This window comes from Amia ocellicauda, chromosome 22 (assembly GCF_036373705.1).
Source record: "Amia ocellicauda isolate fAmiCal2 chromosome 22, fAmiCal2.hap1, whole genome shotgun sequence".
In the NCBI taxonomy this organism is placed as follows: Eukaryota; Metazoa; Chordata; class Actinopteri; order Amiiformes; family Amiidae; genus Amia; species Amia ocellicauda.
Genome location: NC_089871.1, coordinates 4,986,662 through 5,007,563, shown reverse-complemented (window position 1 = coordinate 5,007,563; position 20,902 = coordinate 4,986,662). Strand labels below are relative to the sequence as shown.

General features: G+C 38.3%; 1 protein-coding gene across 6 annotated transcripts in view; it reads left to right on the top strand.

Annotated features, from left to right (window-relative positions):
- bcas3 (BCAS3 microtubule associated cell migration factor) overlaps nucleotides 1–20,902 on the top strand; it is a 218,228-nt gene that overhangs the window by 2,508 nt on the left and 194,818 nt on the right. For all 6 annotated transcript variants that reach the window (XM_066695157.1, XM_066695160.1, XM_066695159.1 and 3 more), the window contains exons 5-7: nucleotides 409–515; nucleotides 6,726–6,807; nucleotides 10,133–10,205. In XM_066695157.1, the coding sequence (XP_066551254.1) occupies nucleotides 409–515; nucleotides 6,726–6,807; nucleotides 10,133–10,205 (262 nt within the window). The remainder of the gene's footprint in view (nucleotides 1–408; nucleotides 516–6,725; nucleotides 6,808–10,132; nucleotides 10,206–20,902) is intronic.

Genomic DNA, 20,902 nt, shown 5'->3' with positions numbered 1-20,902 from the left:
GAACCTTGAAGCAGTGTCTGAGATAGGTAGTTGTGCGCGTGGTAAAGCTACTGTGCATGTGTATTCTAGCGTACCCACAGAGGGATTTGTAAATCTGTTCTGCAGTGTATGACAGCCCTTGAAGACATTCCTCGGAAAACAGACCACGAGAATAAATTTAAATTGAAAGATCAACATGAATATAATTTGTTGCCACATCTGTTAAGACGATTAATCGCTGAAATAAGTATCTGTCTCAACAAGCATATGGTAGAAGGGCAGTATGGGGGCAGGAGTGACACGTCTCATTGTCTGTTCCTCTCGACGTGCTCCTACCCAATCAGCTGTCAGTTCATGGGTGAGATGTATTAATTACATCCTCGACTGAGTGTGCTTTTACAATGTCTTTCATGCTTTCTCTCCGGACAGACATCGCCAGATCCCCCGAGTTCCTCGAGATGCACGGCAGTGCCAGTGACCCTCCACTGTTGCTCATGATTGGATACGCAGATGGGATGCATATCTGGAGTATATCTGTGAGTGATGGGTGCTGTTTCAATCTGTGCTTTCCCTGTGAAGAGCAGTGTCCAAAATAAAAGATGGTCCATTGTCAGAGCTTTGTTCACGAGCTCAAGTGCTGCAGGAAACCCAGCACGGCTGAACTGAACATCCGAAGAAAAGTGCACTAAATGTTAGAGACTAGATCTAAAGTAGTATTAAAGTTAAATGACAGACACAATGGGCTGTGAGTCAGAATTAATTAATATCATTCATGACAAATGTAAAAAAATAATCTCATGTAAAGCTTTAGTGACATCAGATGACTCAGTTTTAATACATTGGACAATGGCTGAATTCATTTTTTGTGTGCTATGACTTTGTAGCTATGGTTGAAAAAGTAGAGCTTTGTTATGTTTTAGGAGCCATTCTTGTCCTAATTTTAGCTGTAATTCACTGTGTGCAAAATTAGCTATCAAATATGTCACACATACAAGCATGCATGTAGAAAAACACTGGCTGTACAATGGAGTGTATACTTATATCAGTGTGTGGCTGTGCAGGTGGTAATCTAGTTCAGCACTCCTTGTTTGTGTAGCTTTGAGTTGCACTGCATCAAATAAGCACAAGATGTCAGTAGAGTAAAGTGTGTGCGCGACCGAGGCTCAGCACCCATCACCGCTGTGAGAGAGAGAGGCGGCTAATTTGGGTATAATTTCCACATTCTAATCTCTTTAGGTGCACAGCTACAAAATATAAATCACTGCGGACATCTGGCTGATTAGCAGTGTGAAGGGTTGATAGCAAGCGTGCATGGAAAAGACTTGCCGAACCACAATTACAGAGAATATATAGCAAATGACATGTGGCGAAGTGAATAATGTATAGAGGCTTATGGAGGTGACAGAGTTGTCACTATTTCAGTCTTCAATGTATACATTTCTGTTTATAGCAGAACAGGAATGATCTCAAATAATGCACCTAACAGAGTTATCCCGAAGGTTCTTCTTTTATATATATATATATATATATATGCTAGATGTATAGTCTTGTCATATTAAAGTATAATAAATGCCATGCTGTCTAATTCAGCAGGTTGATTCAGTCTGAATGCTAGTTGTATTTCACACTATCTGGGATTTTACACAACCTCAAATGATACCTAATATATTAGTTTTTTTTTAATTATAATTATAATTAATATTTTTATTCCCACATCAGTTTGAAAACATAATGCAACATGGAGGTGGATATAATTCCCGAATGTGTATAATTAGAGGTAATCACTTCCTGCTTCGGAAATACTTATCGCTCCGCTGCGAAACCCCGCGGAGGTGAAGTGTGCGGCAGGTCAGCGGGGGGAGCAGCCCTGGTTAAGCAGAACCGCTGTGAGAGTATTACTGATAGTGGGACATGTCTTTGTCCATTACTGTAACAGTGAAGGTCAGCGTTGTATCCTCCTGTAACTCTGCTTTGCGGCCTCTGCCAGGGTCTAATTCCCGAGCTGTTTGCACCCTCTGTCCCCATCTGACTTGGGATTGCTCATGTGAGCCCAGGCCATGTGACACAATGCAAACATTATGAGAGACAGGGATGCCAGACGCAGCCTTCCTGACAAAGCCCTCACGTTAATGCGAAAGGAAAATCACATTCATGTAAACCTTTTGTAGGATACTTTACAAAACTGTAAATCATCTTTTTTTTCACTGTTTAGATTTAGTTTTGGCAGGAGTATATGTTATATCATAAAAAAGAACCATGTCAAGTTTTTGTTGTTGTTGTTATTGTTGATGTTCTAAGTTGCAAATTCTTACGAGAGCCAAGGTTTTAATCTTGATCTGCACGGTTTATAATAATAGTAAGTCACAAGACGTGAACAATACAAATAAATGAAAAGAAATGCTTAATGATCCCTTTATCAGCATCTGCTGTTCATGAGAGGAACAATGCCATTTCCTGTAAGTAACAAAGCCATTGGTCAAGTTGTTTACTGCTGTGTGGCATGTGTTTAGAAATATACAGTTTACATTATTAGTCTGTTTGACTTGGAGATTTTTTTTTTTCTCTTTGTGGTTTGTTCCTCTGGTACATTTGGAACCCATTTTTCACTCGGTGTAAGTATGTGATGAAAGCAGCAAGATTTCTGGGCATGAGTGACCGTGAAGTGTTCATGACAGTTGCTAAGCTGACACCCTCCATAATGGCGTTGCATTGACTAGGAAACACTTCCACCTCTGCCTGCCAAAGTGTGCGCGTCTATTTACTCTGAGTGTCTGTGCATTAACATCTCCTTGGAGAAAGATCTTTGACTGGGGAGGTGTTGCTCTCGCATCGAAGAGAGGAGTCAGATTAGCTGTGGCTAATTGAAATGGTGTTGGAAGCAAGAGGTGTTGGGGGAAATGACATGCTTTGAAGTGAGGTGTCAGTAATGGTGTTGCTCTTATGAAAGCCTAGCTAAAGCGAGTCGGTGCTAACCTAATTGTTTCTCTGCTTGCTTTAATTAAAAACCTGGGGAATCTTTTTATAATATATATATGTCAGTTAATCAGTTGCCTATTTAATAAAATGTTTAATTTGTTTCTATTTTTCCTTAAGGCTACAGTTTTGTCTGAGCATCCATTGTGCATTTTGCCATCTCACAAATAAACGGTGCCACACGCAGCTCTCGGAGACGGTGAATAAATATCACCCAGATGCTAAGATGGCACCCAGTGGCTTTTACAGTCTTCCTCAGCACAGTACCTGTTCAGAACCACAGTGGAAATTAAACACCACGGCTTCTGGATCATGTATAATTCAAGTGACATGCATTGGGAATGACATTAGGGATTACAAAACGACATGAATCTGTGTAGCTAATACCCTGTTTATAATACTAAATAACGCACATTGCACTTTGAAGACAGGGTTGTGACTTACGCGACTGGCAGGTGTGCTGATCCCTGTGGACACCTAACCTATATTCGAGTGCGGTGCGGGGAAGAGCGAACCCTGCGTCTGGCTCTGTGAGGGACGCCAGTGAAACGCTCAGGTGCCAGTGATGCTGGAGGAGACTTATTATCGGTGTCTGTGAAGGGCCGGGTGTTTACATCCCCTGTTGTGAGAGTGAGGGGGCAGCGTCCACTGACAGAGCTGAAGTCCTTGAATGTTATTTTTTTTATAAAGCACTGTGACTAATTTAAATCCAAATCAAAGTAAAAATGTATGAATTCAGGAGGGGAAATGCTAAATAGAGGGGATTGACTAATACATTTCATTGTATCGATTTATTTAAAAAGTGTGTGCATATTATGCAACCTATTAACCAGGAGGAAATGCTTTTGTGTGTGAGTTGGTTTTTATCATTAATGGCGGAACAGGATAGTGGATGTGCTTTTAAGTGTGTATCAGAAAGCATGATTACAGAAATGCAGCCGCTGGTCTGAGCAGTGCAAACCAAGGGCTAAATAGTGGCTGAATGTTTGTGCTGCTTTATGCCTCTGAAATTCGTGGAAATAGTTTCTGTTTTTAATCATTTTTATCTCAGTAGTGCAAGGGCTTCACTGTTAAGCTTAGGGAGAGTGCTGCTTCATTATACTTGCCTTTTATTTTCCAGTATTATAAAATCTCTGTAAGTAGTTTAGAATAGTACAAAAACAACAGCAAATGGCAACAACAAAAAACAATTTAATATATTGCTGTTTGGACCAAAGTGGAATGTAAAAACTCTTCTTCGAGGATGTCACAGCTCTTTGTTTCGGTGAGGATAAACAGCCCTGTAATACGTAATGACGGTCGCATTAATGTAAACCACAAATCCAGCAAATTCCATTATTGCTATACTCCATTTAATTGTCTGTATTTCTTTTATACGTGTATGCATTCTCCGTTCCAGTGTTTATTTTATATGTTTATAATCTCTCTCATTGTGGCTGTAAAATCTGTGCGGACCACTTTTATTAAAAACATGATTTTAATCCACCACTTCGAAGAGGCTGCTGCTAATTGTATAAAAGAGCGATTATCCTCCGTTGTTCTTATCTACTTAAAACACATGGATTATCTACAGTAATGTGATAATGCACATTCACAGTAATTTAAAAAAATATTTAAGACTTCTCCGCTCTTAAAACAAAAGCTGATTTAATAAAGGGCCATTATTAAACCCTTTCATTAATCAATGTGAAGTTTGACTTTACACCTAAACTGCCTTGTTTGTGCTGTGTTTCTTTAAATCCAATGTGCTCTTTTGAGGCCGTGGAATCACACGTTGTATAAACATGTAGCAAACAAAACTCAGAAACCAACAAATAGCAGTTTACATTCAAGCCTGACTCATAAATATTGTGAATTTTGAAACAATGCCGATCTGGAGTCAGTTTATGTTCTTGATCTTTATACAGAAAGAGTATTCATTGGCATTGTAATGCTTTGGATACATTTACTCCCTGCTTGGTAGCTTTTCATTGCATGGTTTTCTCTTCATTTTAATTTTTTTTTTTTTTTTTACCATGTGAAGTCCATTTTCTACAGTTGGAAAAGATTATTAATTTCTCTTTGTTCCTCTCCTTATTGTCTTTTCAATTTTCAAATTTGCTTTTTCCCTTTCTTTTTGCTCTAATAGCATAAAGTGTGTATGCAAAATTCATAATTATATCATTGCATTATGGACTGCTCTGCCCTGGTAGTGAGAGAAATTGGAAGTATGTCTCTATTGATTATAAGACTAAATTATTAAGAGTTTACAAAAAAAACTACCGATAACCCACCCAGCGTGAAGCTTATGATCAGAAATTAAAAATGGCTTTCAAAAATCTTTTCTTGTATCAACTTCTGTGCAAACTTGCCTACTCTAAGTAATTTCAAAAAAAATATTGGCAGGGAGTGGGTCTGCTGTATTCTGTCTTAATTTAGTATACATTTCCCTAGATTACCCAGAAAAAACAGAGTTTATAATCTTTCTGTTAATCTTTTTGTGGTTAAACACCATCTACTGTGGCTTTGAATTGAAAGCCATCTAGTGTTTTCTATTGGGAATAATGTGAGTCCAGAGAAGGGTTGTGCTGCTGCCGATGTCTAAGGACGACTTTACGATGGTTTTGTTCCTGTCTTTTAATCAGTTTCTTTGAGGATCTGCTCACAATGGGATCGGTTAATGAATCAGTTCCTACAGTTTTGTGTTATCCCTATGAAATCATAAATATTTTTTGATGCTAAGAACATCAAATTCACAGAAGGCCCAATACCATGCCATTATTATTAGAAAAATGTGCATCATATCTGTGTCAAACTCTTTTTTTATAGTGGTAAAACAAAATACAAATAGTAGCATCTTGAATGGATTTATAATGGATAGTTTTTTTTCTTTCCTTGATGAGTGGACAGTGTTTCATTTGATTCCCTTTTTTATGGTAATTTTTCAAAATCTCTCTCTAATGGTTCTTTTGAGAAATCCTTCATGGCATATTTCACACTTTATTTAAAATAAACAAATACAAAAACAAGCCTAAATGGACAGTCTGTTGGTTTACAACTAAGTTGATATCCAATTTTAATAGTTCTCTTTCTGTGCTGGATCGTATTAAGGTCCTTAGTACTAATCTGCCTACACTGTAAGAGTTCCAAGAATGGAGGCTTAGCAAGCTTAACGAGTCCCCCTGATTGGATAATGACTGGCAAACTGGGAACCCGATTGGCTGCTGCGATCCTTAGCATGTTCAACTTCCTCAAATACTGTCTCTCTCTGGATGCCATTAGAAATGGGCAGTGCTGTATATTTTTGGCACAATTGTTGTTAAATGGTGGAAATGCAGGATATTTCTTTTCAGTCATTTGCAGCCACAGTTAGGCGATTTCTTCGCAATGTACACAAGCCACACACGTTTTAATCCTCTCAAACGGTTGTAGAAATATTTAAATTTTTAGATTAAAGTCAGATTCTGGGCTTACATATTGGACATAATGTAGAAAATTGTGTCAAATCTAAATCACCACCTTGGCCTACTTGACAGATAATATATAGCTGTTATCTATGTAAAGACCATAAGGTAACCCACTCTTTCAAGCCTCCAGATTGTGGCTTTGACACAGTCCACTGCTTATCTAAGTGATCTTTATTTGCTTCAATTAAATAAAGAGATCACTGGGATCGCGCTGCATTGGGCGGGACAGATGAGAGTTTGTAAACGAATGGAGGCTAATTCATGTGATGATGATTAATGTTTGTTCACCCTGATTGTCTTCATATTCCTGTATATGTTTCTGTGCAGGTCAGTGGAGAAGCCCAGGAGCTGTTTTCGGTGCGTAACGGTCCGGTGCGAGCCGCCAGGGTCCTGCCAGCCCCCCTCATCGGTAAGTATGAGAGTATGGACTCGGCCCATCCCAGGATGCTCGTGTGTGTAATTCTGCTGCTGAACCCCTCGCCCGTCTTGCCCAGAACACGCCTGACTTACTGCGTTCAAATAGGCCATGTTTTTCTTTTTTTTTTCTTCTTAACATGTGTATAAAGGAAACAGAATCCCCAACTCCGCTTTAAGACGTATTTAACAAGTCTTACTGGAGCTATCAAATGAATTAAAACGTACAGAAACAAATCCTGTTGTGATTTATTCATTTATTTAGTTTATTTAAGTACTACAAATGAATAACTTGCTCTGAAAAGAAAATTACTTTGCTCCAATCTGTTTTCAGTGTTCAAGGACAGTTTTTAAAATTAAGTTAAATATGGCACAATTTATTTTGTTTTTGGTTGGTTTTTTTCTTCGATAGATCATGTTTAAATTAAAGGCTGCCCCGTGTTTCTTAATAGAACGTAGTCTGTGCCAGAGGCCCGCTGTGTTCCTATGCTAATATTAAAGTCAGCCCTTTAAGATTAGTGTTGGCTTCGCGTCAACTGGCTGCTTCAGAAGTGAGGAACTGTTCTGTGCCAGAGCTCTGGTAAAAGCAGAGATTTTCCCCTTTCTTTCATCATAACTTGCTTATTGGCTAGTTATATGATTTGTGGTAATTACATTTATTAAAAGAAGAAAGAGAGAGAGGAAAAAAGGAGCCTAGCAGAAAAGAAATTCTCTTCATTGATCATTTTCACAAACGGAACGGAAAGTAAAGTGGAGCGCGGTCAAAACATCACCTTTGGTTAAGCGCTCGTATTTGATTTGTTTGTGCAGTTTGGGTGTTTCTTCTCTTTTTTTTTTTTTTTTTGAGGTGTTTCGCGCCTACTGGATTCAACCCAAGTCAAGTACGCAAGATCCAAATCAAAAGTAGTTTCTGAAGGCAGATCTATTCTCTCTTGAAGACGTGACGTCCAGCTGGTTTTAATGTGACAGTACAAGCAATTACATCTTTAGGCATTAGATCCTTCATTTATTTCCCCCCCCGCCTCAGTGTGTTATTCAAATAGTCCAAAGTGAAACTGCTGTCACTGCAGGTATATTTTCTGAATGTGAACTCCACGAGCACAATATGTGGCATTTCAGTGAGAAAATTCTCTCTCTCGCTCTTTTTTTTTTTGTCCCCTGTAAATGTTCCGGTCTTTTGGCAAGATTTTAACAATGCACAATGACAGCATTCAAAAATATCTGGAGTTAGATAAAAGCAAAAGGCTGTAATAAGAAGCAGCAGATATCCAACACATGAGGAGAACGATTCTCTGCAAAATAAAATGAATTGTACTAGTGGGGAAACTGATTGCAATCGGCGAGGCGCAAACAGTGTCGTACTGTAGTGAGTTGTAAAAGGGGAATTGTTTAATGTGGGAGTTTGGGTGGGCGGATTTGGAAAGTCCTGAAAATAGGTGTGGATTATTATGAGGAAGGTCTTTCTAAGCGTTAAGGAGGAAATTCAAGGTTTTCTAAAAACTCCCAGCTCTATACGTCTTCCAAAGTCTTTATGATGTAGTTTAATTGCTCAAACTACTTAAATTATACGGTGCCCCTGCTTTGTTTCTTCGGCAGTGTAATATCGCTGCTGTAGCGGTCTTTGCAGTATTATTTATACGGAGTCAACGTCTTTTTGATATAGTACATTTACACAAAACCAGACGCATGATTCCAGTTCAAGTGAAGGTCTTGGACTTGTCATGCCGTAACATCAAACAACTTTTGTTTTTTCTTCTTCCAAAGAATGTGTTAAATTATACAGTGGCTGTTTCATGGGTTTGATTACCTGGTTCATTACATAGAGTCCTTATTTTATTTTGTGTATGTATAGTTGTATAACTTTGTGCACCTCTAATGGCTTTTCTGGAAATCATCTTGCGAAACATTATTGACACACATCTTCTTTTACCTTTATTTTGTGAAGCCAGTAAAGCTGTTTAGCCCGGCGCTCAATTCATATTTCTAGAGTTGTGCATGTTCTGTCTGACATTGAGGAAAATCATTGACCACTTGTTCTTTACAGTTTAGAGTATCCCTGTATTTTGAAGTGCTTTAATTTTAATACCTTCCAACAGCATTGTGACAGCCAGGATACAGCAGGACAGAGATACTACCTCTTGACCTTGCTTGGAAGGTGCAGCAATTCCATTTTTAGAGAGACATATTATCAGTGGCAGCTAGATAACAAGATAGCATCAGCCGTCCCATTGTCTACACACATCTGAGTAACATTGATCGCTAATAAAAGTCCTAAAACAAATTCCAGTGGGTCTGTTGGATTTTCAGAACACTGTTATAGCAAAGGGCACGGGGAAATAAACGCTTCATTTTCCTGGTTATAATTAAAATGTTAGAATCCTTTTACAAAGAGGCAAATGGACTTAAGCAAATGTGATTGAAATGGAAAGTCAGCTGTCTCCTGTTTAAAGACATCTTATTTATTCTGTGATTTAATATCGTGACTAGCTGCAATGATGGAAGACAAAAACGAGGGGGGGGAGAAAGGCCAGTTTTTAAGTGTTAAGAGTCTGGAAATGGCACATGTACTCACACAACACACCACAAGAATCCCGCATTCCTGAAGCTGATTACTGTCATAGCTGTGCTGCATACTTTGTTGCCTAAATTACTGCTTAAGATAGGTTAGTATGGTCAACATTATTATAGATCATTAAAATCTGTATAAGATTTGACTTTTTTCCCCTTCTAAATTGCACAATTTGAGAAATATGGAATCTGTAAACTTAATGCAACATGCTTTTTTCCCTCAAAAAAAATATGCCGACAGGCCTTTTTACCATGCAGTCATTTTTGAAAACCCCAAAAATTAAACACAGAGTCAAGACAAAAGGCTCTTCTGAGCTTTGAAGGTCTTTTTTTTGTGTGTGTCTTGTTTTTTTTTTGTTAAATTTGTTGCAGCTCAACACATTGCACAGAGTGGCGTTTCTGTTCTCCGTCTTCTCTTTGCATGTTGGTATTTTAATTTCATTTGATCCTCATAAGTTTTATGCGAACCCAGCATTATGTTGTGGTCGAAGAAGATGAGTCTATAAGTTGACAGGAAAGAAGGTCCCGTTTTATTTTTATTTTATTTTCTTGGAAATTTTTAGACCATAATTTGATTACAGAGCAACTGTTGTAATGTAATCAACACACTTCCTGCTGCGAGACGAGCTTATTAAAATGATGTGGGTGGGTGGCTCTGGCAGACAGAAAGAGACTTCACATACATGTTGTTAATGAATGTCCTTCTTTGTTTTGGGCCGCGTTTAATTTCTTTTTGTGTTTCCCACTCACAGGTCCTCTGAAGGCAGACGGTTTTGCCGAGAAGAGACCTCTCCTCGGGGTCTGCAAAAGTGCCGGCTCCTCTGGGTGAGTGAATCATGCCAATATCACGCAGCACGTGGCGTAAGGAGCTGTTCAGTACAATTTACATTTTTATTTGTATTCTGTTTTTAATGTCCTTGTACCTAACAAAACTTTCTTACCTTGTACTTGACTGAATAATAACATGACAAAGAAACAAGCACGTCCATCAGTCGTTGATTCCACATACTGTTTAATTCTCTACTTTGCGAGGAAACCCGAGGCTGAAAACTTTGCATTTGTAAATTGGTAAATGGTGACAGTGTGAGGATTAGGAAAAGTGGTCCCATTTTTCCCCACTTTATCTCATATTGAAACCGTTCTTCCAAATCTAACGGAACATTTGAAGCAATGTACGCAAAATGGGATTATCACGTATGTGTGTATTCTGGAAAATATGTTTATGAGAAGGAAAGGGTTGCTTTGAGACATTTATTAACAGTCATTCGATCGTGCCTGTCAGCAGAAATATTTATTGTTTTGTGTAATTTTTTTATTCAAGCTGACGTTTTATTTATTAAATAATCTCGATAAAGCATGAAACGTGCGGCTTGGCATTCCTCATACACGTTGCTCGCGATGTGCCCAGATGAGGATATTGTGCGCTAATGGAGTATTCCTTCGGTGTCCTTTTATTAATTTTTCCTTTACATGCAGAAAGTCTTGCGCAGCGTTCTTTCTGTGTGACATTTATACATTACGAGGTACAGCATTTCAAAACCTATAATTTGGTGCACATAATAAGCAGCATCAAAGGCCCTTTCTCCAACACTACTGGGGCCAGGGAGTAGCCTGTTGAGAGGAAGCCAAAACAGGATCATCGACCAGGAACATGGTGAGGCGTGGAACGTTTCTCTGAGATACTATAAAGGAATCTGGCCACCCCATGTTGTCCACGGGAAAGGAGTGCTTCGTCTGTCCGTGATGTGCTGAATTTCACAATTTTAATAATGGTGTGAATGAGCTTGTTCCTGACACCCAGGGCTGAGGTATGCCAGGGTGTAATGTCTCATTATGCTGGCCATTGATATAGAGATAGAGATAGAGAGAGAGAGAGCAGTTGTGTGTTGTATCTCCGTATTGGGATCCTCCTGGCTGCTAATTGTACAATCAGCGTACATTTGTACAAGCTTTTGTCATCTAAACTCTCTCTCTCTTTTAATAATAAATGTATATTTTACTGATCTCCTGTATTCTTTAAGAATTTCATTTTAATAAAAAGTCGGTTTGGTGGTGCATCGGTGCTGAAGAAGTCTGGACGGTTTGAGCTTGTTATTGCAGAAACCTGCCTCTCTCTAATTGAATTTTGTATGAAACCTGTACCTCAAGGTTACATTTGTGCGAAAAAGCAGTACAATACATGTATGAATGAGTATATGTGGTCCACTTAAAACCTGACAGCCCTGCCCCATTTCTTGATCCAGTCTTGATATAGTCCTCTCTTATTCACCGTGAATAGACCTAGTATTTCTAGAGAGAGGGTGCCATTTTTTAGCACTGATACTGAAGATATAAGTGTTTAGAAACCCTGACCCTGACCCCTGTCTGTATAGGCCTGTCTGTGCCATCCCAATAGAAGTGTTTTGTAAATAACTTTATATGTAAAAACCTCAGAACACATTGTAATCTCTTCTTTCCATTAAACTAGTTCATAAACTTACTAAGGTCCTCACACAGTTTTTAGTGTATAATCATTTCGAAATAACAGCTTTTGTCAACCACCAAAAAGGATGCAGTCTTGACACATAAATGGAAAACAGATTTCTGTATTGGCTGATATAGTATTGCTGGTTTAGAAGTTGGTTCAGTCAGCTTTAGGCTTAGATTACAAGATTTGCAAATTAAAGGAAAACCAGAGAGGAAAAAAGCATGTGCTCTGGGTCTGTATTTGTGGAATTTCAGCCAGGCGCACTCAACATAATTTTATCAATGGAAAGGATTATGCGTTAAGTCCAAACAATGTATGGATGTAGTGATTTTCCTGACAGCAAAGTACATATGCGTCTCTTCATGCATGGCACCAGTGCCAGTAAAGTTTGCAAATTAGCAAAGAATTCTCGTGCCATATGATCCTCACTATCCCCCCGCAAACTATCTGGATCAGATTTGAATTTCTACCCTGGCATTATTTTCCTGCATTTGAATTACCTCGGTAGATATTCATATTAAGGACATAGAAGACTCTTACTTTCTCACAGATTATTTCTCACAGAAATATGTGCATGTACCCACTTTTGTGGGTAGTGAAGAAAATTCAGTAATAAGGTTAATTCCAGTCCCATGGAAAATCTAAAGATAATAGGTTTTCCTTCCCTTCTAGCATGTAGGGTCTTGCCGGAATTCATTGTTTGCATTGGTCAGGGGACAAAAGCTTTATTTCAAGAGTTTTCATCTTTCTTAACAGATTTTTTTTTTCTTTCTTTTTTTTTTCTGTTACACATTTCAGGAGACAAATTTTAACGCAGCGGGTGGATTTATAAAAAACAAACAAAAAATGCATCAACGTGAATGTTATTGGACGGTTTTGTTTTGGGTACACTGCACACGTGGAAAACATGGCCAAGCTTTTTGTGTGATAATTTTGCAGATAAACTGTCCTTGATCTGTCAAGTTTCTGAAGAGCTCTGGCTCGTCTGCAATGTGGTTCTGTAGAAAGAAATATGATTTTGCCATTCACATCCTAAATAGCAAAACAAATTATGCATCTCTCTTTAGTAGAGTCTGTATCGAAGGATTTCAGCCTCGTGCTGTGCAGTGTATCAGTATGTGTTAGTTTAACCCTGTACTGAGCTAAGCCCTGTGCCTGGGAGTGTAAATCTGTGAATACTTGGTTAATTCATGGCACACAGGCAGTGATACAATGTCATATGAAATGTGATCAGACGTTTGCTGGCACAGTGGTCATGTGAATGCTTCTATTATAATTATTATTATACATTAATATATAATCATAATAACAACAGCAACCACAACAATGTTTTTTTTTAAGGGTCTCAATCTAATGTTCCTAATTGTCTTTATCTGAATTCAAAGAAGGCCATGCTTTCAGATAAAGCTAGTTCATTAATTACAGGATTGAAGTAAAAACTCTCCCAACAAACAGTTTTAACAGAGAATTAGGGAAAGCCTATTCTGACGTTAAGCTGCGCTTTTCGTTGCATTTCCATGACAGTTTTAAACATTAAATGTGAGGTATCCTTTTTAAAGTATATTAAATAGAAATCCAAAACCGTCGCATTAAAGATGAATCGGATTAAGGGAATTGAAAAGCAGTGCTTTTTAACAGCAGGAGACTTTTCTCCTTAATCAAAGCGGCAGTATTTACAATACCTATTTTACAGCTTTAGCACGGTTAAGAGCATTGTTCGCAGGGACAGGCAGCGCCGTTGCTCCGCAAGGGAAACTGTTTTGTTGCTCTTATTATTCCGTGGTTTCCCGCAGGCATGTGTACCTCATTATCTGTTGGACCTGTGCTTTATTTCAGCAGCTTCCTTGATGAACGTGTGCCAACTTGAGAAGCACATTACTGGCGCATTGTTTGTAATGTTTGTTTTGATAGAGAGAGCATTCAAAACTGCTATGTTTTGTTTTTTGTTTTTGGGGGAAACAATCACACCAGAATTGTCTTAAAATACGTCAAAAAATTATAATAATGCATGATATCAGCAACAATTAAAAATATTACCACAAACAGGTGTCCTTTTGTTGTAAGAAAACAAAAAACAAAAAATATCACAGTATCACAAAGCACAGCACTACAGTATATTTTCTATTCCCAGTCATCTTACAGTATTACATTAAACATGAAATCAAACAGCCCACATTTAAATGCTAGACGAACATTCTGTACCAAAATGAATTCATTCACAAACATTTTTTCATTCTTTCAGCGTAAATTGGAATTCCTGTAATTTGTCTTAAACTTCCTTTTCTTTTTTTTTCCCCCTTTGGTCGCCCACATGCATGGTTTGTGGAAGGCACTTTTGTTCTTTATTTGAAAAGTTTTAGACTCAGTTTATTTTGACGGAAGTGTCTGCTTTTTGTCTGTTGCAGATCTGTTCTGCTGCAGCTCCTCAGCTCACCCTCGGAGTCTGAGGCCGTTCTGTGTTTGTTTCTCCAGAGTGTCCTTAAAAAATACAACAAAATATAATTAATTGCATGACTACAGCATAAGTCCTTAATATCCTTTGAACTCTAAGTAGCATGTCCTCTCACTTTCTTCCATCCCCATGCTGACTGATCGAGTGAAGACCTAAAATTGTGCTAATCTCATCAGCAAATCTAATCTTTCACTGTTATATAAAAACATAAGAACAGCTACTTTAAGTAAAATATAAACGTAGATGCAATTTTATTTTGCAATGGTAAAAAAACAGACAGACAAACTCCCCCAAGACTTGTAGGATGTAGAACAGAATATCTTCAGCAGAACTTATTTTCTAGATGAACAGGATCGACGTTAGGGAAGATGTGATAGTGAGCTTAGCAGACTGCTCGCTTATTGCAATGCCCCGCACAGTGCTGATGAAGACAGCCTGGCTTACCCCTGCTGTCACTGTGTGCCTTCTCAGGAGCTCTTTCTGCAGGAGTTAAGTAAGAGGTACTCGAAGATGTGAGCTTGTCAGCTTTGTTCTCAGAGCCCGACTCTTACACTGGACAGACAGCATGTTAGTCTGCAAGCCAGCACTCCTGAATTTCCATCCTCAGTCTACTCCTCTTATGGGAAGGACAATGACGAACTTGCCCAGGACTTTCTCACAGCATCCCTATATTATTTAACATATCCACCATTGTTTTGACATTTTTATTCCCATGTCCACCGCTATTTATCAATTGTTTTGTCTCAACATGCTTCAGAACAACCTAGGGGGATTTCTTTTAACTTTGCACACATCTGTCACTGTGTCTGGGTGGTGTAAGCTAGTAAGTCAGTAGGATGGTTTTTTTTTTTTAATATAATTTTCTGTATATGATACAATAAATATCAAAATGATAATGATATTAAATGAAAGAACAAATGGACAGAAGACATAATTTCTAACATAATTTTATATTGAATATTCATCTATACTTTATTTTTCCACTCTATAGTAATTCAGGTTTATTCAATATTTATTATTTTAATGTAATTATTTTCATTTTCCCAGCCATATTACGCCCAGTTTTTCTGCTGGGCCTTTAAATACCCTGATTATACACACAAGTATACAAAATCCTTAAGAACAGAGAAAGCTAAATAAAGAGGATAAATAGGGGCATTTTTCCAGACATTGGGGTCCAGCAGACATTGATTGGACTTGCAATTAAATTAATCCTTCCTAATAACTTGAATGGCTGAATTTAAAGCTTTGACAGGAGATTTCCCCAGTGTTGTGGACTACATACCAAAAAATCATAATTAACTTTCAAATTACTAGCTGTTAATTTAATTACATCATTGATGCCAATAACACCAATTGGGATGCATCTTTAAAATAAATATTGAAATAGTGTTTGTACTAGAGTGTGAGGCGAAAACTCAGTAACGCAGCTACCAGTCACAGCAATTCATATAAAAAAACAAATAAAGAAAACAACTGTTTGAATTATTTAGCTTGACAGCACTGAAATAATTCCCTATTGGTAATAAAAGGCTGTTTAGATGTTTTGCAGCTGGGCTTGGCCATCACTGTGCACTAGCACCAGCTTATTTTAAGAGCATCCCGAAGCAAAAAAAAAAAAAACGTGAGACCGGAGAGCCGCGTTGACTCATATCAGTACAAACCGTAATCCCGAGCATTTCAGAAAAGGAACATATTTTTTCACACGTTCTTCCAAGCCTAAAGGCACGTGATCGCTATTTTGCTGACACTTACTTTGAGACGATATGGAGAGGGAGGGCAGAGGGATCTCCTTGAACAAACATGGCCGCTCTGGAGCCCTATAGGTGTAACCCTGCTGCTGCTGGTGTACTTTGAGTAATTAAACACTGTAAACGCCATAAAGATAATTAGAAAAGGAAAAAACTGTGCAGAGATAAATGTGTTTTCAATATGCTTCTCAGGGAAGGTATCGTAGGGCTCTGTGAATGAGAGGAAATTTATTTCTGGCAATGCAGCAGACATGGAGCTGTGGTTGAACTTTTTACCCTAATTACTTTCCCGCTAATGCCTGCGGCGTGCTGGAATCAAAGGGCCCCCTCAGGCCCTCAGAGTCCTCTGATGTGGCGAGCGTTTGTTGTGTGTTGAGGGTTGGGTTTTGGAGGAGAAAAAAAAAAAAAAGCCCCCCAAAAAAAAGCAAAAAGAGAAGCAGAATATTGTGACAGGATTTTTCGAACATTTCTCAGTTACCACCCACCTCACTTGTTGCCTACAAAAATAGAGTAATTGTTTTCATCTGTGTGTTTTTATTTTTTTGTCTTGCTTAGAAATAACTGTTATAAATCAATATGACACAGACTTGGGGGACTGATCTTACTCCAAAAATTAGTTTTTCAATTTGTCCGTCTCTTTCTTTCAAACACGTTTTATATCTATTAGTATTAAATGTTTAGCATTCCAGCTCATTGGTTTAAGAACAAGAAAGAAAAACATTTCTAATACTTCCTGGTTTTATTTATTCTGTTCCTTTCTGGTTTTTGTCTCCTTTAAGTAAGGAATACCAAAAAAAAACTTCTCCTTCACTGCCTATACTCGTACAACTCACCAGCTTGGAGAGCAGGGTTTTCGGTGCAGTCAAAAAAGCATAACAACGCTTAATTATAATTACTTGTTATTCTATATATACTTATAATATATAGGTGGTGACAAGATCTTGAATGTTCTTGGCGACTTTTTAGGATGTGAAACATAAGAATGCTCTTGAGAATGTGTGTGCATTTTTGATATTCAGAGAAACTGGCCCAGCTTTTTCCTCTTCTTGTGTTTCTAACCCAAATGGAATTATCATTTGTGTTTTGCAAAACTGCCACGCATTTGTCTTTTCACATTTAGAGACGTCATAAAAGATTAGCGGCAGCCGCGACGTGGTGACGTTCCCTTATAGATGAATTTATTTACTTTACTTCAAATTAATTTTCAGGCCCACTATGTGCGCGGTGCACCACAGAAAGTGTGCGGGTTTCCGTCACTCCGTTCAGGTTAATAAAACGTATGGATTAAAGCTTTTTGTCTGTAAAAAGATACATTTGAGAACTGCAAGCGCAAGCAGTTGCAGAGTTAAAATAACAGATGTCGGCTCGTGTATGAAAACACAGAAGTGATGAAACGGCAAGCAACTGACATAATGCGGATAATGACCATTGTAAACCAAAGTGTTACTAAAATTAAGATTAACCTCAGTTGTAAAAGTAATAAATGTTCTCAAAGTTATAGCAACGGTTCTCCAATCTGGTGGCAGGAGTGTATTATAAAAGGAAAGAGCATGCCTTTTATAGGGCTTGGCTTTTGCAGTGAGATGGATTTAGCAGGTTTTATGTTAAGCTGGTTAATGATATTCTACCTAGTAATTAAAGTGGGGTAATTGGTATTGAGGACATCGGTGCTGTAAAGAATTGTGAAAAGTAGAAAAAGCAACATGCGGATCCATATGGAAATGATGCTTCATGGCTGCTGCTTGACATATAATATATGGGATGTCTTTGTGAGAGCTCTAATATATATATATTTGTTATATTATTGTAAATATAATTGTATGACTCGCTTTTTTGGGGGTGATTTGTTTACTGTATTAATGATGGTTTTTGCTGGTAGCTTCTGGTTTAATAGAATGATTTGTCTCCTGAAAATTGTCAGCTTTAATTCCCACTTAAAGAATAATCAAATTAATTGTAAATGATACGTTAATATAATGGCATCACAACAGTTATTGTTTTGGCTTTGGGGACGGTGCTCAGTTGCACCTTCGCATGTGTAAGTCTGACATTCAGACATGATTCGTAATAATAATTGCAATTTACCCAAGCTTTTAACTCGTGCGTTTTTCTTTTTTCAGCTCCGGCAAATTCTATTATAGCTGACCTTGTATTGCTTCCATTAGAGGATGGCCATTTATTAAAATAAAATATATAATCAGAATTGAAGTGTGTATCATAATAGTTTTTAATACAAGGAATTATCTCTCAGTTGCCCCATTTTTGAAATTGTCTTCCTTGTAAAATGACTCTATTTGGTCTGCTCTGAAAACCATTGTGGAAAACCATCCTGACTGTGACTAAGCATAAACCCACAAGATAAACTTTTTGAAGTTAGCCGAGACCAGTGAATAAGTTACTGAAGATCTGGGGACAGTGCGGTGGCTTTGACGTCGACTTGATATCAATATTATACATTTTTGAAGCTCAAAGTCTGAGATGGGATTTATTTTGATGAGAAATAATGTGCATATAAATGTGTGGTGGTGGTCCTGGAAGTCATAGCCTAACTTCTTCATATTATCTGCCATACATAGTAAAATAAAGGCTTTTCCAAGAAATGTACAATCCAGCCTTTTTATTTGGCTTTTTATACCATGTCCCTCCTCGTGCGTACTGACTGATTTTACCAATGTTACTAGTCAGTCTGTTGAAACACACCTCAGCCAGTGCAATGACTTAAAGACATACATGTATCTGTGGACAGATGTGTTGTATTCTTTCCATGAGTCGCCCAGCCCAGCCCCGTGGAGAAAGGGCATACTTTCTTTCAACTTCCTGCCTGCCAGGCCATAGTACTAACCCAGGGGCTGAAATTTAACACATCTCTACATGAGCAGGACGCCTATTTCTCAGATGCCCAGAAAGCCATTGAGCTGTTTGCCCTGTGTCTCGTCTCTTGTGGAGATGGGATGCTTTAGGAACTATTGCAATATGCATTATTAGCTCAGAATGTGTCGAATTCAAGTACTGTACACGGGGACTTTAGTGGTTTCTGGTGAGAAGCACACATGAGCGGCGTCTCCTTCCTTTTCTCTTTTTTCTCGGTCAGTGGTTCTTTATTTAGATTCGAACCAGGCCCAGCCTTGCAGGGGCTCTGAGATCTGAGGGCTCCTTCAGCACTGTGGCTGCTGTAGACAGATCCGTTCAGTGGCATGTGAAAACCATTCAGAGCGGCCAAGCTAAAAGTCAAGACGTGTGATGAGTTCCTCGGCTGTTCCCCCTCTTCATTTTCCTTTTTCTTTTTTTGTCTTTCCTTGCTGTACTCTGCTGTGCTTTTGGTGCCGGTCCTGTTGCTGGGGCAGCTGTTGCAGCTTTCTGAATCGTGTCATTTACACGCATGTCCTAATCTGATTGCAGCTCATGGCGGGAGGGGGCTTGTGAGCTCTGGTGCCAAAATCCTTACTGGAGCCACGATACAAGAGCTATGCGGCCAGATTGAGAGCCCTTTAGTAATGGAAGAACTCAAGCACATTGCTGCCTGTACGTTTATTCAGATATGCCCCGTGTCCCTGAAGCCGGGACTAGGCAAATGTTAGGCAATTAAAGTTCAAATTAATTAATTGCAGTGTTGAGGGACAAGGGGCTCTATGGGGTGGACAGGCTGTATCCCACAAACTTAGTGTTAGATCTTAAATCTACAGATTTGAGCTGCACAGCCTATATTCCTGATTCTCTTGGTGACGGTAATGTTCTCTGGCGTGCTGGCATGGCAAGTTGTGATTTTAAGATCTGTATGATCAAAATACAGAACAGCTACACCATTTACATTGATTAAATTTATTCTAACCAAAATAATTTAGAAAAGCAGGACAAATAAGTCTCTTGGTTTCTAAAAATGTAAGTTTAGGCTGACTTTTCTATCATCACTACTCCATTCAAAGATCTTTCATTGGAAGAATTATGACAAATTAAAAACTATAGGGTTCTCCATCACTGAGATTCAGAACTATCAAGTAGCATATGTCTCTAAGACTGGTGCAGCTTTTTTCATTTAACTCGTAAGTGCTTCCATGTTCTTGACAATTTGTGGCTAGTTTAAGATGTCTTGGCTGCTTTTTGCTTCACTGATATGTGCATATTTTGAAGAACTGTAATTTTCTCAACGGTTTGCCCACAATATTTCATCCGCAGTTTGCATCTGTCAAAATTATGAATGGAAGAACCAGATCTCTTCAGCCATGAAAAGAAAATTAACAATTTGAATTATTGTTAATGTGGACATATATTACAACCTTAGTGACACCAGAAAGTTGGTGAATCCGCATGGAATGAACTGAGGATGTAATTTAAAGAGCTTTTGTTTGCTGAAGCTCTGTAATTGTTTTAAGACTCTGCCTTTACGCCGAGGGAGATGAGTGTTTCTCCTCAGTCATATTGTTTAGAGATCAAACGCTTTCAGATATACTGACACCGGGCATTACTCCAAAGTGTTTTTCTTAACTTGTGAAAAAATAAAATGATTTCCCAATTGCTTCTTAATTGATTAGTATGGTGGCGTATGTGTGTGTATATATATGTATGTATATGTTTATATACGTTCATCATCATCAGCAGCCTTTATCGCTCCACTTTTGGATGGAGGCCCCCCCAAGATGCTGGCGCTGTTTCGATATACAGCGTCTCTTTTCCAGGTCACACCCGCAATGCTTATTTTTCCTTTTCCTTTTATGTGGTCTTCTATTTTTCTAATCTATTTTGTCCATCTTTGGTCTGTTCTTCTTTGCAATGTTTCCGGCCCATTGCCATTTTAACTTTTTCACTCAATGATGTCACTTACTTTTGTTTGTTCTCAGATGCATTTATTTGTTTT